The sequence below is a fragment of the Nematolebias whitei genome, chromosome 14, assembly GCF_014905685.2.
Source record: "Nematolebias whitei isolate Nwh7 chromosome 14, NemWhi1, whole genome shotgun sequence".
NCBI lineage: Eukaryota > Metazoa > Chordata > Actinopteri > Cyprinodontiformes > Rivulidae > Nematolebias > Nematolebias whitei.
In genome coordinates, this window is record NC_056511.1 from 10,890,541 (window position 1) to 10,905,736 (window position 15,196).

At 38.4% G+C, this 15,196-nt stretch overlaps 2 protein-coding genes across 2 annotated transcripts in view; one reads left to right on the plus strand and one right to left on the minus strand.

Moving 5' to 3' along the window:
* Positions 1–15,196, minus strand: part of jade2 (jade family PHD finger 2) — a 263,541-nt gene that overhangs the window by 168,974 nt on the left and 79,371 nt on the right. The window contains exon 3 of the mRNA XM_037688258.1: positions 8,589–8,674. Coding sequence (XP_037544186.1) covers positions 8,589–8,674 — 86 coding nt within the window. The remainder of the gene's footprint in view (positions 1–8,588; positions 8,675–15,196) is intronic.
* Positions 11,484–14,620, plus strand: LOC119420442. The gene is made up of 3 exons (XM_037687836.1): positions 11,484–12,204; positions 12,996–13,131; positions 13,219–14,620. Exons 1-3 carry the CDS (start codon positions 11,585–11,587, stop codon positions 13,972–13,974), a joined length of 1,512 nt encoding a protein of 503 aa, XP_037543764.1. The 5' UTR covers positions 11,484–11,584; the 3' UTR covers positions 13,975–14,620.

Genomic DNA, 15,196 nt, shown 5'->3' on the forward strand with positions numbered 1-15,196 from the left:
ATATATATATATATATATATATATATATATATATAGTATTTTTATATAATATATATAAAATAACACTTTAAATTGAAATTCTATTCCATGAAGGATTCACGTCACTTTGCATGCCAATATTTTAAACAAAGATCTAATGCGAGTAAGTAGCAGCCAGCGTATGTGACAGTGATGCCTCGCAGCTACTTCCACATTAAATGTTAGCTCAATATCTGTGAAACTGACTTCATTATAACCACTTGTGTTTGGTAAGATGACTAGATGAGGTGACCATCTGGATTCAGGTCGATTTTGAAAGTTAATCAGTTGTAGATATAAATCCAATAATTAATTTCTGAAACTTTCAATAAATTTTGACTGGTGGTATGCGAGATATTTTGCTAACAGACAAACAAATGTGTATTAGACCTAAAAAAAATTAACATTGTAGTCAAAATTTTACAAATTCATCCTAAGATTTACGTTAATTTTATTTTTCATACTTTACTTAAGATTCTGAAAAATTTATGGTTTTAATCAGTTTAGATTTTAGGAAAACGTACAAGTTTGGAAGTGTTTTTTTAATTAAATGCTTATATTTTAAAAAGCTTCTTGGATGAAGAGTACCAGCAGCTGAGCATAATCAAGTCCTTATGGAAATAATCCTAACACTTGAGATGCTAAAAAAAACCTTGAAATTCTTCACCGATCTATCTTACTGCTTTTGTTCCTTCAACAAGTGAAAACAACAAGGAGGAAACAATCAGGTGCTATTCAGCAGGCTCACGGTGTTTTCCATCATTTGGATGAATTTCAGAATTTCTGCACAATCTGAACACCCTTTTAGAGCTTTTCTAAAGCTTCAGTTTAAACAACAAAAAAAAGAAATTTTTACGGATTATTCTTTCATGTGCTGATGAAATCAAACCAACAGCTAAAAAATATCTGTTAAATATCAACGTCCATTTGGGGCTTCCAATACGTCGGTGCTTTTTCTTTTGCCCAAATGGAATTTTCCTAAACTAGTTAAATTAACCAATTTGTAATAAAAAAATAACCTGAACCATCCTGTAATATAATAATTTATATTGGCCAAGCCAATATCAATGACCCGACTCTAATGATGGTGATGACTTTTACAGAAGAAGCAATGCAAGCAGCTATGATGAACCGTTTCAAAAACACGCACTGCTGGGATTAGACATGAACAGGACAAAAACTATGATGTAGTTCTGAGAGTTGATCATTTAAACATTGACATCAGGATCTGAGATGAAAAGTTTAGATGCGGTCCAAGGGTTAAAGTACTTGGAAAGTATTTTATCAACCACTGCAACACTTGATAATGAAATCCAATACTGTATTGGACAAGAAACAAGTGCAGGATTTTTGATAATCAAACTATCTACAGAAACACCAAGCTCCTAGTACAAAATGTCCTTTACAGTTCAGAGACCTGGACCTACAGACGTCACATCAAGACTTCAGAGACCTGGACCTACAGACGTCACATCAAGACACCGAAGCGATTTCACCAAAGTGGTTTATGGAGGATTCTCGTTGTGCATTGGGAAGACTACCAACATCAGCATTGTAGAAAAATAATAATCACCATTACTGGAGCATGGAACATGAAAAACTAATGGTAGAGGTCAGACCATTTTTTTACATATGCCAAGATTCCATCTTCTGTCCCAGACTCTGTATTCAGAAGTGAACAAAGGCAGTCAAACTAGAAGAGATTAAAATAAATAAATCAATCAACTAGTTATGAAAGGATACCTTTATCTTGAAGCTGGAATAACAAACATGAACACCTGAGAAATCATCGCTCTGGATCATCCTCTTTATAGATCTGTGGTCAAACTCACTACTGAGACTTTAAAAGTAAACCGTAGAGATTACCAGGGAATTCTCATGGAGCAGTGTAAAGAACCTCAAAACAACGCCCATAAACAATGATGTGCAGGAGACTGCTCAGATCATGACAGGGGTCTACTCCAAAGCACAAACCTGTCAACTAAAATCAGGATGGATGATCCTCTTCAACCCCGAAGGATTGCTACCACCGACAAATATGAATCATGTTGAACAATAATAAGTGACACCACAGTTTGTAAAAGAGCAATAATTTAGATGTTTAACATGTTATGTTTTATTTTTTCAGATAAAAAAACCCCTCAAATTATGACTTTGTTTGTTTTGTTTTTAAAGAATAAAAGTGAACAACATTTTTAAATTAACCAATGTTTAAGACTGGAGAATTCATATATATCCAAGCACTTTGAACAATTTGAACATATATATTTACCTTTAAAAGTAAGCAACAATGTAACAGTTTTACACATACTTTGCCTTTCTAGGGAAACTCCAAAGAAACCACATCCTTCCTTCCTACCATGGTGCAAAGGTTCTTGATCTAACTTATACAACCAAGTTGAGCTGTTAAATATATGTAAAATATGCACATTAGCATCCAGATCATCCCTGGCTTCTAATATCTGAAAATATTTAAGATAATCCTTAAGCTCTGAAATTACAACTTTTTTTTCTGACCTTTGACCGGTCATCCTAATTCCATCACATCAGGCTTTTATAAAGTCACTTCAAAAACCAGTGCCAATAAAGTATAAAAAGAATACACTAAATGTGGGTTCACCGAAAAATACCAAAATTATATATAAAAAGGTGAAAAGTAATAAGGGAATTTTCCTCTACAATTTAGTGGCCACTTAACACCTACACCCTTCTTTCCAGCTCTGAAAATGGGTTATTTTATACTTATTAACTGCTGCACTGATTGCAAGTCACGGTGTGTTTTACTAAATGCCAAGCTGTAAATTGTGATTTTATAAATTAGTGTAGATCATTAAACCTCTATTTTGGCATCAAGAGCTAGCTTTCACAGCTTGGTTCAATACTTTAACCGCACTTCTGCTAAGGTGAGATACTGTAGTTAAAATCATAAAAACCATTCGATTCACCTTGAACAATGGGGCTCCAGCTATTAAGGTTAGCTCATTTAGTTGGATTAAAGCACCGACAACACATTTTAATTGATCTATGGTCTCTTCTAGGTATGCCACAAAAGTGTATATTTTAACGTAATTTCAATGGGGAAAATAGTCATTGGTAATGGTTTAGGGATAAATGTCTAACCCTTACATGGCACTACAGTAATCTAAAAAAAAAAGGTAAAGAACTTTGAAAAAAATAAAAGCATTTATTCAAGGGGACACCCAACACCTTTCATGACAGAGTTTGTTTAATTTCATCTTATACTGAGAAATGACAGCTGTCGGCATTTTGGTCCAACCTTAACAACACAATTATGCACAATCTCATAGGATATTGTAAGACCTTGCATGATTTTGAAGGATCTTTTTATCACTTGGAATATGTATTGAGAATGACTCAGCTTTGGCTCGCTATCTGTAAAATTGATCACGTTATAGCCATTTTTGTGTAGGCCAAAATCAGTTACCTTAAGTAAGTAAGTAAAACTTTATTTATACAGCACTTCTCAAGATAAAAATCACAAAGTGCTTTGACAAACAAATGCACAAAACAAATTTAAGCAAAACAGATTGAAAAAGATGAGTTTTTAGCTGGCCTTTGAAACCACTGAGTCCACTGATCTAAGTGTTTGAGGAAGGGAGTTCCAGGGTCTTTGAGCCACAGAAGAAAAGCTTCTGTCTCCTTTAGTTTTCAATTTTGTCTGGGGGACATACAGTAGGTCTTGATCACAGGACCTCAAAGCCCTGATCGGGGTGTAAGGATGTAAAAGTTCTGAAATATAAATTGGTGTCTGTCCATGCAGAGCGCGCCAAGTCAAAACCAAAACCTTGAAATCCACTCGATAATGAACTGGAAGCCAATGAAGTTGCTTTAGAAGTGGAGTTATATGACAAAATTTTGAAGCTCCAGTCAGGAGTCTAGCAGCAGCATTCTGTACAGCCTGCAACCAGTCTACGGAGGTTTTGGTTAAACAAGTGTACAGTGCATTACAAAAATCCAGGCGAGATGAAACAAAAGCATGAATTAACATTTCCAATTCTGGATGAGAAACAATATGGCTAAGCTTGGAGATATTTTGCAGATGGTAGAAACAGGAATGAACCAGAGAATTGACATAATTTTTCCAGAGTAAAACCTGAGTCAAAGGTTATCCCAAGGCTTCTAACCGAAGATTTAGCAAAATGACCAAGAGGCCCAAGGATCTGCTTTATCATTGCAGTATTTTTTTTTTCTGGAGCAAAGATGATTACTTCAGTTTTCTCTTTATTTAGCTGGAGAAAACTTTCAGTCATCCAGTTTTTAAATGAATCCAAACAGTTAAGTAAAATGTGTAATTTTGAAACTTCATTTGGAAGCAAAGAGATATACAACTAGATGTCATCAGCATAACAATGACAGGCGATATCCTTAAAAGATGAAAGAATCAGACCAAGAGGGAGCCGATAGAGCAGAAACAGTAATGGCCCCAGAACACAGCCCAGTGGAATGCCAAAATGAACAGGGCAGGAGTGGGATCTGTACGTAGATGTAGCCAAGAAAGCTGATCTATCCGACAGGTAAGAGGACAACCATTTCAAAGCAAAACCAGAAATGCTAGCCCAAATCCTCAGCCTATCTAACAAGTTGGATGATCAACAGTGTCAAAAACTGATGTCAGGTCCAACATGAGCAGCACAGAACATTTACCTGCATCACGTTGCATAAAAAAAATTCATTTGAGACTCTAAGAAGAGCTGTTTCAGTTGAGTGGGATTTACGAAACCCGGACTGAAACATACACGTTTGGAGTTAAACCATTCAAAATGGCAGCCATCTTGAAGGGGGTTAACTCCAAAGGTTAGTCAGTTGTAGATGTACATTCATTGATTAGTTCCTGAAAGTTTAAATAAAATCTATCCAATCGTTTGTTAGATATTTTGCTAAGAAAGATGGAGTTGACTCCAATAGTTATTGTCAAAGCTTTAAACAGATTTTGAGCCGTTAGCAATGGATATCAGTCTCAGCAACTACATCACCATTTTTTAGCTCGATAGCTGTAAAATTAACTGAAATCTAACTATTTGTTTACTAAGGTTGCTTAGCTGTGGCAGCCATCTTGGATTGACTCTAAAAGTTATTCAGTTTTAGATGTCGAACGCTCTGAAGGTTTTATGAAGATTCTTTCAGTGACTTGTGAGGTATTCCGTCAACAGTACAAACGACCAAAACACACACACAAGTGCGCACACACACACACACAGGCAAAAACATTGTCGCACTGCCTTTGACAGCAAGAAATAAACTAAAATGTTATGATGAATTGCATTAGGTAAAACAAAACACGTTTATAAACAAAGAAATGCATACACATCTGAAACTGAAGTCTGGTTTTATTGTTTGTTTCTTGTATGTCATGCGACATCTAAGCATAATTTACAAACAAAATGAAGCAATATCCCAAACATTATTGGTTTCTATAGTTACCAATAAATACTCTGTCATACGACTAGATATTTTTTCAAACAAAGACAAACTTATCGTCCAACAAAAACAAAGGCACACATGAAAGAAGAATTTTGAAAAACAGACACTCCCATCCGAGCGTGTGCCACAAAAATTTCAATATCACAAGCATTGAGGAAATCCCCCGAGTGCCACGCGTGGATATTCATCTTGCTGTCTCATCATATTTTGACAAGCACCAACAAATTTGTGTCCTTAGCCCATGATACAGCATTTTGACAAGTATCACAACAATCCCCAGGAGGACAGCAGGGAAATTTCTCTGAACAAGAGAAGCTTTGGTTTTGTCCCAGGAGATAAAGTCCAGGGCTACACAAGAAAGAGTCCTCCCTCATATCAGGGCAGCAATACGACACTGTAGAGAATTTTAAACCGTAAGCTGCTTTTTCTATGCAGAATACATAGAAGCATGGAGAAGATTTTCTCAACTGTAGCTCATAACCATGAATCAGACGGCCAAATATATACTTTATGTGTCAGTACTGCATGTTATAATTACTTCCTGTTTGTCCACAAAACTCTCAACGTCTTTTATCTCTACCCTCAGCTAAAATAAGATAAAAGCAGCTGTCGAAATAATGGAAGATTTCACAGTGTCTTCCTTCCGCCAAGAAAAACCATCTAAACCACTTGTGCATCTACACACAGCTCAGTTTTAGAAAAGAGGTACGCTGTCATTAAATGTGTCTTGTTTACCGTGAACTTCGGCTAAAGAAGGTGTGGTTGAGCATCACCCTGTAAACTTTAACACACCGAGACAGCAGGGACACCGAGGTGATGTTGCACTACCAAAAAAATCTTTACTTGCTTGGCTTTTTAGTTTGTTTAACCTGAAGAAAAGACTGATGATGATGACGATGACGATGATGAATATTAATATTAATATTAATGTTAATGTTAATGTTGTTGTTGTTGTTGTTGTTGTTGTTGTATGGGGCCGAGATGGTGTAGAGGCAGGGCAGCCGGCTTGGGACCCGAGAGTCCCAGGTTCGATCCCCAGTCACTGCACATCACGTGGCGTCTCTGGGCAGCACGTCTAATCCCCAAAATGTCCCCCGGGCGCTTTCAATAGCTGCCCACTGCACCACCTGGTGGTGGATGGGTTAAATGCAGAGACTAATTTCGCCATTGTATGGAAACATACAGTGCTGACATTGTGATGACATTATTATTATTATTATTATTGTTGTTGTTGTTGTTCTTATTATTATTATTCCAGAGTCAGAGTCAGAGTCAGAGTTTCTTTATTGTTATTCGCACCTCATGTGGTACATGTGGTGGAGCGAAATTATGTACGCAGGGTCCCAGTTACATCCATTATTATTATTATAGCAACACCCAGCTGTGCTCTTCTGGACAGAGACCTCTGAGGTTATTCCTGGGATAAGTTCGAGAAAATCTGTATTTTCCCAGTGTCTATTCAGACTGCACAAAACTACAAATATAAGATAACGCTGATCCTTAACAGAATTCATTCAATTTGTTGCGAAGATCATAAAAAAAAAAAATTAAAAAAAAGAGCCCGAGAGTAAAGTTTAAATCATTCTAACATGAACACCTGTTTATTACAGAGTATAATAATAGTTGGAGGTACATTCACAGAAACTGCCTAGTTTAACGTAAACTGGATGCAGTATTGGTCACCTCCAAGTTCAGGATGTGCAATCTACATAATATGGTCCAATTATGCAAACTAAAACAATTAAGGATGCCTCCAAACATACAAGAAATTAAAAGCCACAGTATGACTGACATTATATAAAGTTAATAACAGGTCATTAGAACTAAAAGTGAACACACCTTTACTTTCTAATGACTCGAGCTTCTGATGCTCTCGCTACTCTCGACTTGAAAACTCTACAGTGAATCTGTCAGAAGTCACCCGTTCTTTTTGTTTGTTTGACCTCTCCCATCACGCACTGCTTCAGAAAAGAATTACAGTTGAACACCATCCTTTATGGCAGAGCAGGAGAGAAGAGGCAGCATTTTTATGAAAGGGAATGTGGCCCCTGGCTCCTCTGCAGCGGCCCAGGTCAGAGCAGAGCGCTACAGTGGTAATTACCGAGGGCCTGATTGCTGACAGGACCTTCCAACAGCCTGTGGTTAACTGCTTGGAGCAGAGGGGGAGGAAGCATCAAAAGCTCGACCCTGACACATGCTATGATGACGACTTGTACTTTGAGGGCACAGATGTTGGGCTCAAAAACTGCCATAAAAACAAACAAAACTTTTGTGCTTTTTGTTGTTTTTATTTTACTTCAGTCTGTTCAAGACACCTTTCAGAAAAAGACAGAATTCTCAAAAAGACTAACCAGTATATTTTTTTATTCATTTTTTAAAGATATTTGTTAAAAGTTGCTACCTTTGTGTCAATATTTCAAAATAAAATATTTTAAAGTAGATATATTTTTGTTCCATTTAAGAGAAAGCTATTTCAGGAGTGAAACCTGTGCACTAAACAGCAGGAGTGGATTTCTATTTAAATAGTTCTCCGACTGTGTGGGAGGAATGTGTGATTGTAGCAGCGATGCCTTGCCACAACTGGTAGAGTGCACCATTTTCCAACTGGATTATGCCAGTTTCTTCCTCAGGGTGGTCATTTGAGAGCACTTGGGATCATTCATCACGGTCACATGGATGCTCTAACCCAGTATTTTAGTCAACCAGGCTTTGCCTTCCAAGCACCTGGTTGATTTAGCAGTGGTGACAGAGATAGATGTATTTATACTGGACAGAGGTGTTTGCCTCACAGATATACAGTATAGCAAGAGGAACTGGATCAGTGCTTGTATATTCTTAAACTAGGAGGCAAAGGGAGAGGTATTCTGAGGGTGGAAAAGTTTTATTCTTCCATTTGTTGATACATATATGCAAGACTGTATGGTCTCTCCATACAACTCCACAACAATAAGGGAAGTGTCTCACTGGGCTGCAGCTGTCAGATTAATTAGAAAACATTTGTGTGAGACTCTCTAAAATGTCTCAAAACATTCACAGAACTTCACAATGTCCTCGCTCGTGTCACAGAAGCTCAAAACCTTGTTGTTTGTATTTTGAACAAGTTCAAAAAAAGCTGCCAAGTGCCTTACCTCTGATGGCTTCTTGTGCTGATGGTGGACCCATGTACTGCTGGTGCCTGTATTTTTGGACGACCTGGACCACAACGTCACTTGACCTGCAGCAAAGTGGAAAGGGGGGAAAAAAATGGGGCAACCATTATCATCGTTACAAAAAGATAAAGGAACAGGTCTTGTATCTACTTATTTTGTGAAATACATTTATCCGTGTTTGAAAAGTGCAATAAAAGTTGCACCGAGTTGGAATTTTGATGTCACACGTCCAGCATCTGCCTAAATTTACACAGAAGAGACTTAAATGTCCCTCTGGATAAGTTTTTATTTCAGAATATATACTAATAAAAACAGGAGCAGAATTACGAAGCAGTGGGGAATTTGTTACCTATTAAGGAGCTAAAATCTACGTAGCAAGTTGTTAAATTAGCAGTAGACAATGATCAAGGCTTTTGTAATTTACAATAGATGTGATTTAAATACAAGTGAGAGGCCCTAAAAATGAAAGCAGCCACTCCAAAACCTCAGTGACGGCTCCACACGGCTGCCACTCCAAGTCAGCCCTTTAGTTAAAAGTGACTGCTGACGATCCATGAAGAGGTTAATTATGTAATGACGATATAAATAACATCTTGTTAAGCGTTTAGTCCACTGTTGTCCATTACGAGCTCATTAATACACAGCTTCATCCTAATTAACTCAACTGTGAAGTCAATATCCCACCCACCATTCAATCAGCAACGCTGGGAGGGCTTTTCTGTGCATTTACACAGGACATGTGAATCGAAAGCTTATTCTCAAAGCATTATGAGTAAAGCTGCCAGTAAAATGTTGCATTGGACAATGAAATGGCAATATTGGAAAAGCACAAAACTGCCAAAGTAACACATTAAACCTGCCTTCATGTGAGCCTGAACGCACATGTTGCCTCCCACTCAACATATTTCCCTTTGCAACACAACTGTGCTGCCACCACACTCCTCATTACTCCTCATTACTCCTCATTACACCTCAACAACTAACTGAACTAAAGGAAGAAGTCCTGCCTTAAAACAGTTGCGTATTTACCAATTATTTATGCATATTCCCACATATTCTTTCACCACAGCAGGAGTTAAAGTCAAGTATTACTTAAAGGAATCCACATCGCGTACTGCCTTATATGGTTTTAGATCTCAAAGATCGCCACAAGTAATAACACTTGGAGTATGTGTTGAGGATGACTCTGAGCTACAACCACACAAACTTTAATGCATTGTCTGGAATTTTGAGGAATAACCATTGTTGTGTTGATAAAGGTGGATTAGCTGCGGTAGCTATCACGACTCCAAACAGAGTGCTACTAAAGTCAACGGCGTGTTGACTACAGCCTTAACTATTACAGGTAATGGCATCCTTTTAAGGAAAGATATTGCACAATGTTGGCGCTCGGTGTACGTTTTGAGGATAACTCTGAGCTACTACCACACAAAATTTTAGCTCAATATGTGCTAAACTGACTGAGTTACATTTTGTTTGTTTGTTGTTTGGCAAAGTCATTTAGTTGCTCTGATTGGTAGTCAAAATGTTACAACACAATAAACGTAAACAAACATCGTTTCATTAAGGGCCTGTGATGCACATCTCCATTTTTGAAACTATGTGTGAGGGGCAAGTTACACGCAGGAAGAGCAACAGCAGAAAATCTGTGAGCACATTATTAACTAAAGGCCTCCAAACAGCTGAACAAAAAGTCAAGGAGCCTGAATCACTGCAGATATTTCAGAAGCTTCAAAAATATCTTAAATAAGATGAAGAGTCTTTGTTTTGTGTCGGTATGAAAAGTAAACTTCCTGAGCTCGACTCCTGTTCTTGTGCCATTCCTGTTTTATACAGGTATTTTTCAGTAGTGACGCATATCGTTAAAAATAAAAAATGCAGTGAGTCGCCTCTCCGTCATAATTCACACATGCACCAAGTGGCACACCAGCATAATCTTGCTTTTATTTGTTGACATCTGAAGCATTAAAAAGCTTCTGAGGCTTGGTCGCAAAAAACACCACAGCCAATAAACTCTGTATGTGAGACCATGTAGCAAAAAGTGGTTAAAGTTATATAACTTCTCAGTTGTTGGTTATTATGTCAAAGCAACAAAAAAAAAAAACCAAGAAAAGCGTCAGATAAAAATTGGTCAAAGTTTGCTACATTATATTGGCTTGCGTTTCTCGTTTAAATTTATTAAACAGCAACACACATGCACACAGATCAGGAAATCCATCTTCCTCAAAGCCATGTTTGTTCTCACAAAAACTGTCTTTTATTTACGGGTTACTGAGAAAGGCTGATGAAGCCCCCGATGACTGTTCTGACAACACATCTCGTGTCTGGGTGCATCCACAGGATCACAGAACCACCAGAGAGCAATAAACATTTTAGCACTGGCGTTCAAACAATTTGCTGCTTATTCACACTTGAGAAATTTTGAGACTTCTCACGAGTCAGCTGGACAGGATATTTCAAATGTTTCAGACGTTTGCTTCGGAGAATACCTTAAATGGTTCTGTGCGCCGCTTTCTTCACTGTAACATCCTGAGTATGAGGATCTGAGAAGAGTTCATGAGTCCGTTTGGTGCGTGTAGTCAAGGTTTGAGTGAAGTGTTGCTGCTTTGTCCTTTAAGATGAGACGTGCCGAGTTACCCACTCAGCTGATATTCAAGACTAAATGTTTCCATCATTTCTCTCTGGATGTTTACAATTGCTGTGAATACATTTGCAGCTTTGTATGTTTAATATTCCTCCTTTGCTCTGGAACATTTAATGAATTCTCACACAAAACCCCTCCAGAACATGTTTGCCCTAATTAACTCGAGTTGTTCTCACGCTGAACGAGTGCAACACTGGTCTTCTTAAAGGTTAATCACTCCAATAGGCTCTGTGCACATGCGTCCTGAATCACTTCCGCTTTGACCGGATGTCGGCATTCCAGTTTCCGGTTTAATTCCTGTATCCTGTCATCCCAGAGATAAACAACTAAAATGAGTGTTGCTGCGTCAAATAAACAAAAATATAACGTGCGTGGCAGCTTTAGATTTCAGCCGACGGTGTTTGGGTCTAAGGAGCACTGTTGTGTGCCGCTTTGCTCGTCTTCAGGTCGCTATAATAGCCGTTTGAGCTTTCACCGTTTCCCTAAGGAGACAAGCCTTCGTTTGTGCTGGCTGCAAAAAATCAGAAGAGAGGGATTTACGGTAACTCCTCACACCAAGGTATGTAGCCGACATTTCCTGGAGAATGAAGTAATTACTACAGAAAAGGGAAGACGAATTTTAGCAGCTGGGTCGGTTCCATCATTATTTGAGTGGAACAAATACAGCAGGAAGACACGAGCAGGTGTTTGGGAGCGCCGTTGTCGACCATCTAATCCAGAACCTGATTCGGCGGATCCAATTGAGGACAATGAACCACCCGTCATGGTACCTATGGTCGTGGACCATGACTACGGCGCCAGCAGAACCGTGTGTGTTGACCGGGAGCAATATCACAGCATGCTGAGAGAAATTGAGCAACTGAAAGAGCAGCTCCGATCCTGTAGTCTTCAAAAGCCGTTTGGACTGGAACGTTTTTCTACGTCACCAGAAGACATCAGATTTTACACCAGGTCAGAGTTGTAAAATCTAAATATTACGTTATGCCTCTGAAAAAAATTAATACGCTTTGAGTCATTGTATATTTTGTCACATTACAACCAAAAACAATTTCATTGTAATGTTCTTTGAGAGACCAACACAAGTACACACTTACTAGTGGAAATGAAATTATACATAATGTAACACATTATTATTATTATTATTATTATTATTATTATTATTATTATTATTAGTAGTAGTAGTAGTAGTAGTAGTAGTACTAGTACTAGTAGTACTGTATTTACAAATGATACTGAAAAGTGTGGTGTGTTAGAGTAATCGGCTCCCTTTTCTGTAACTAATATTCCTTCAGAAATAGCTTTAATGATTACAAATGGCTATGGAGTCCACCCGTGTGTAAACTAATGTCAAATACAAATACAGCAGCTAGTGACAGCCTCAGGTCGGTGAAAATAGTTGGTTTCTGTGATTAGATGACACACAGGCTGACTATTATGCCATTAGCAATCATCAGGAAACTTATGAAGACTAGAAGTTACTCTCTGATTTAAGGGGGCTGAACATTTGTGCTCAAAATAGTTTTCAATTTATAAAAAAATTACAAACCTTCAAATCATGTATAATTTTCTTTCCACTTTACAACATAAAATTTCAAAGAAAGATATTTATGTTCTTAGTTGTACCGTGTCAAAATTTGAAAACTGTTTTCACAGTTATAAATGTGGAGAGTGACAGTTTATATATATATATATATATATATATATATATATATATATATATTTTTTTTTTTTATGTGTTTTAGGTTCCCCTCATATGAGCATCTGAAGGCGTTTTGGAACTTGATCGAGGCAGCAACAGCCAAAATGGTCAGGGTCACCAGAGCAAAGAAAACCGACGTCATGAGTACAACAACTGAAACCCCTTTTACCAGACCAACTGTAAGTTACACACACACACACACACACACACACACACACAATGAGAATGCTGGTTTTGAACTAACATTTAAATAATTTTCTGTCCAGAAACTGCTGCCAATAGATGAGCTTTTTCTTTTCCTCTCCTACCTGTCTACTGGATGTACCCAGAGGGAACTGGGCCATCGATTTAACATCCACAGAGCAACAGTCAGCCGCATTATTGTGACATGGGCCAACTTCCTGTACTGCTTATTGGGCTCAATTTGTGTGTGGATGTCTCCTGCAGCTGTGAGTTCCAGTCTTCCACAGGATTTTGATGGCCGCTACAGTGACACACAAGTTATCCTGGACTGTACAGAACTACGGTGTCAAACACCTTCATCCCTGCTCCTCCAGAGTGAAGTCTTCTCCACCTACAAATCCCACTGTACCTTTAAGGCCATGGTGGGCATGTCTCCTCACGGAGCCCTGACATTTGTGTCAGCACTGTTTGAGGGTTCCATGAGTGACAAGGAAGTGTTCCGTCAATCAGGGATTACATCACTCTTGACACTGGACATGGCCATCATGGTGGACAAGGGATTCTTGGTGGATGATCTCGTACCTGGGACTGTTCATCGTCCTGCCTTCCTCTCCAAGAGGGCCCAAATGTCAGAGGTCGACGTTTTGAAGACCCAGTCCATTGCCCGTTTGAGGGTGCATGTTGAGAGGTTAATAAGAAGAGTTAAAGAAAATAAACTCTTTGATTCCACTATCCCTCTCTCCATTGCAGGAAGCATAAACCAAATTTTTACAGTTGCCTGTCTCCTGTCAAATTACCAAAATGGACCTTTGGTCAGGAAATGGAGATATGAAGTTTGACAGAAAAGCTGATGGCACAGTCTTGAAGAAACAGAAAATGCTGTCATTTACTTACATTGACATTGTCTTACATTTGTAAATAGATATTCATGATGGAAATATTTTGAAACAAATTTGTACATTTGATTTGATCAAACTCCTAATTTAGACATTTCTGCAGGTAAACATAGAAAAAATATCTGTCTACTTTGTGTTTGATTGAATCCATCACATTAGTGTCTGCATAAATTCTTTGAATAAGAATATCTTCCTCAGCTGAGACAACAAAATCACACCAGTTCATCCCAGTTATTAGCATCTGCCCCTGAACCTGCCAATAGTAAACATGAGTTTTTTTTAGTTCCAATTTGCCTGACTTCATTTGGAGATATGGACAGTCAACATAACTTTTCACATTTGGACACTTAATCTCAATCAGCCCGAACTGACATGGCTCAGAAGGATCAAAGATCAATCCGTCTGGAGATGCCCCTAGCCAAGGAGCATCAGGGTGAATCACAAATCCACAGGGATAGTGGTTGACTCTTTTAATTTGACAATATTCCCAGATAGCATCTGCCTCTAATTCAAGCCCTCTCTTCATAGCTGCAGTCTGATAGGTCCCTTGCAGCAGACGATTTGCCAGATCTTCCTCAGATTTATCTTGAACCTGGCAGATCTCCCTGAAGCGGGAGGCAGTCAACCTATGCCTCCTTAGCTGATGCCATTCAGGACATGTACTCTGTGCTCTGGTAGCACATTCAAATTTATTCACCATGTCCCAGGTGACCTCCATACTTTTAAGGTGTAGCTGTTGTGGTTCAGAACAAACAAACATGCTTTTTGATGGCTGTAGGTGGTAGTTCTTAAGAGGCAGAGATGGGCGGGGTGGTGCAGCATGGAAGGACATGTCTCTCTTTGCTGTTGCTGGCTGTTGGTAGGACAGAGGACTTCCAGCCTGAACTTTGCCAAGGGCAGAGTCAACAAGGGGAAATTCATGGCTGATTCCCATGCTGCAGATCATTGGTGCATCAGCTGCTGCAAAATCTTCATACACCTCGGAAACCTGGGAAAGTGAAAACAATTATTTCAATAAAATGTAAAATACATGTATATCAACTAATTTTAAGCCCTCAAAAATTCTACACTTTACAAAGAGACAGCACTTGAAAATAAAATTATTCAATACACCGGTAAGTCTACAACTCTTTGTTAGTACATTGTAGCCTACTGTTAATTTCAT

Excerpts from the sequence above, each read along its gene's own strand:
- LOC119420442 (XM_037687836.1), top strand. The coding sequence starts at position 11,585 with ATGAGTGTTGCTGCGTCAAATAAACAAAAATATAACGTGCGTGGCAGC. Across the intron at positions 12,205-12,995 it reads GACATCAGATTTTACACCAG|GTTCCCCTCATATGAGCATC; the intron begins GTCAGAGTTGTA and ends TATGTGTTTTAG. Across the intron at positions 13,132-13,218 it reads CCCCTTTTACCAGACCAACT|AAACTGCTGCCAATAGATGA; the intron begins GTAAGTTACACA and ends TTTTCTGTCCAG.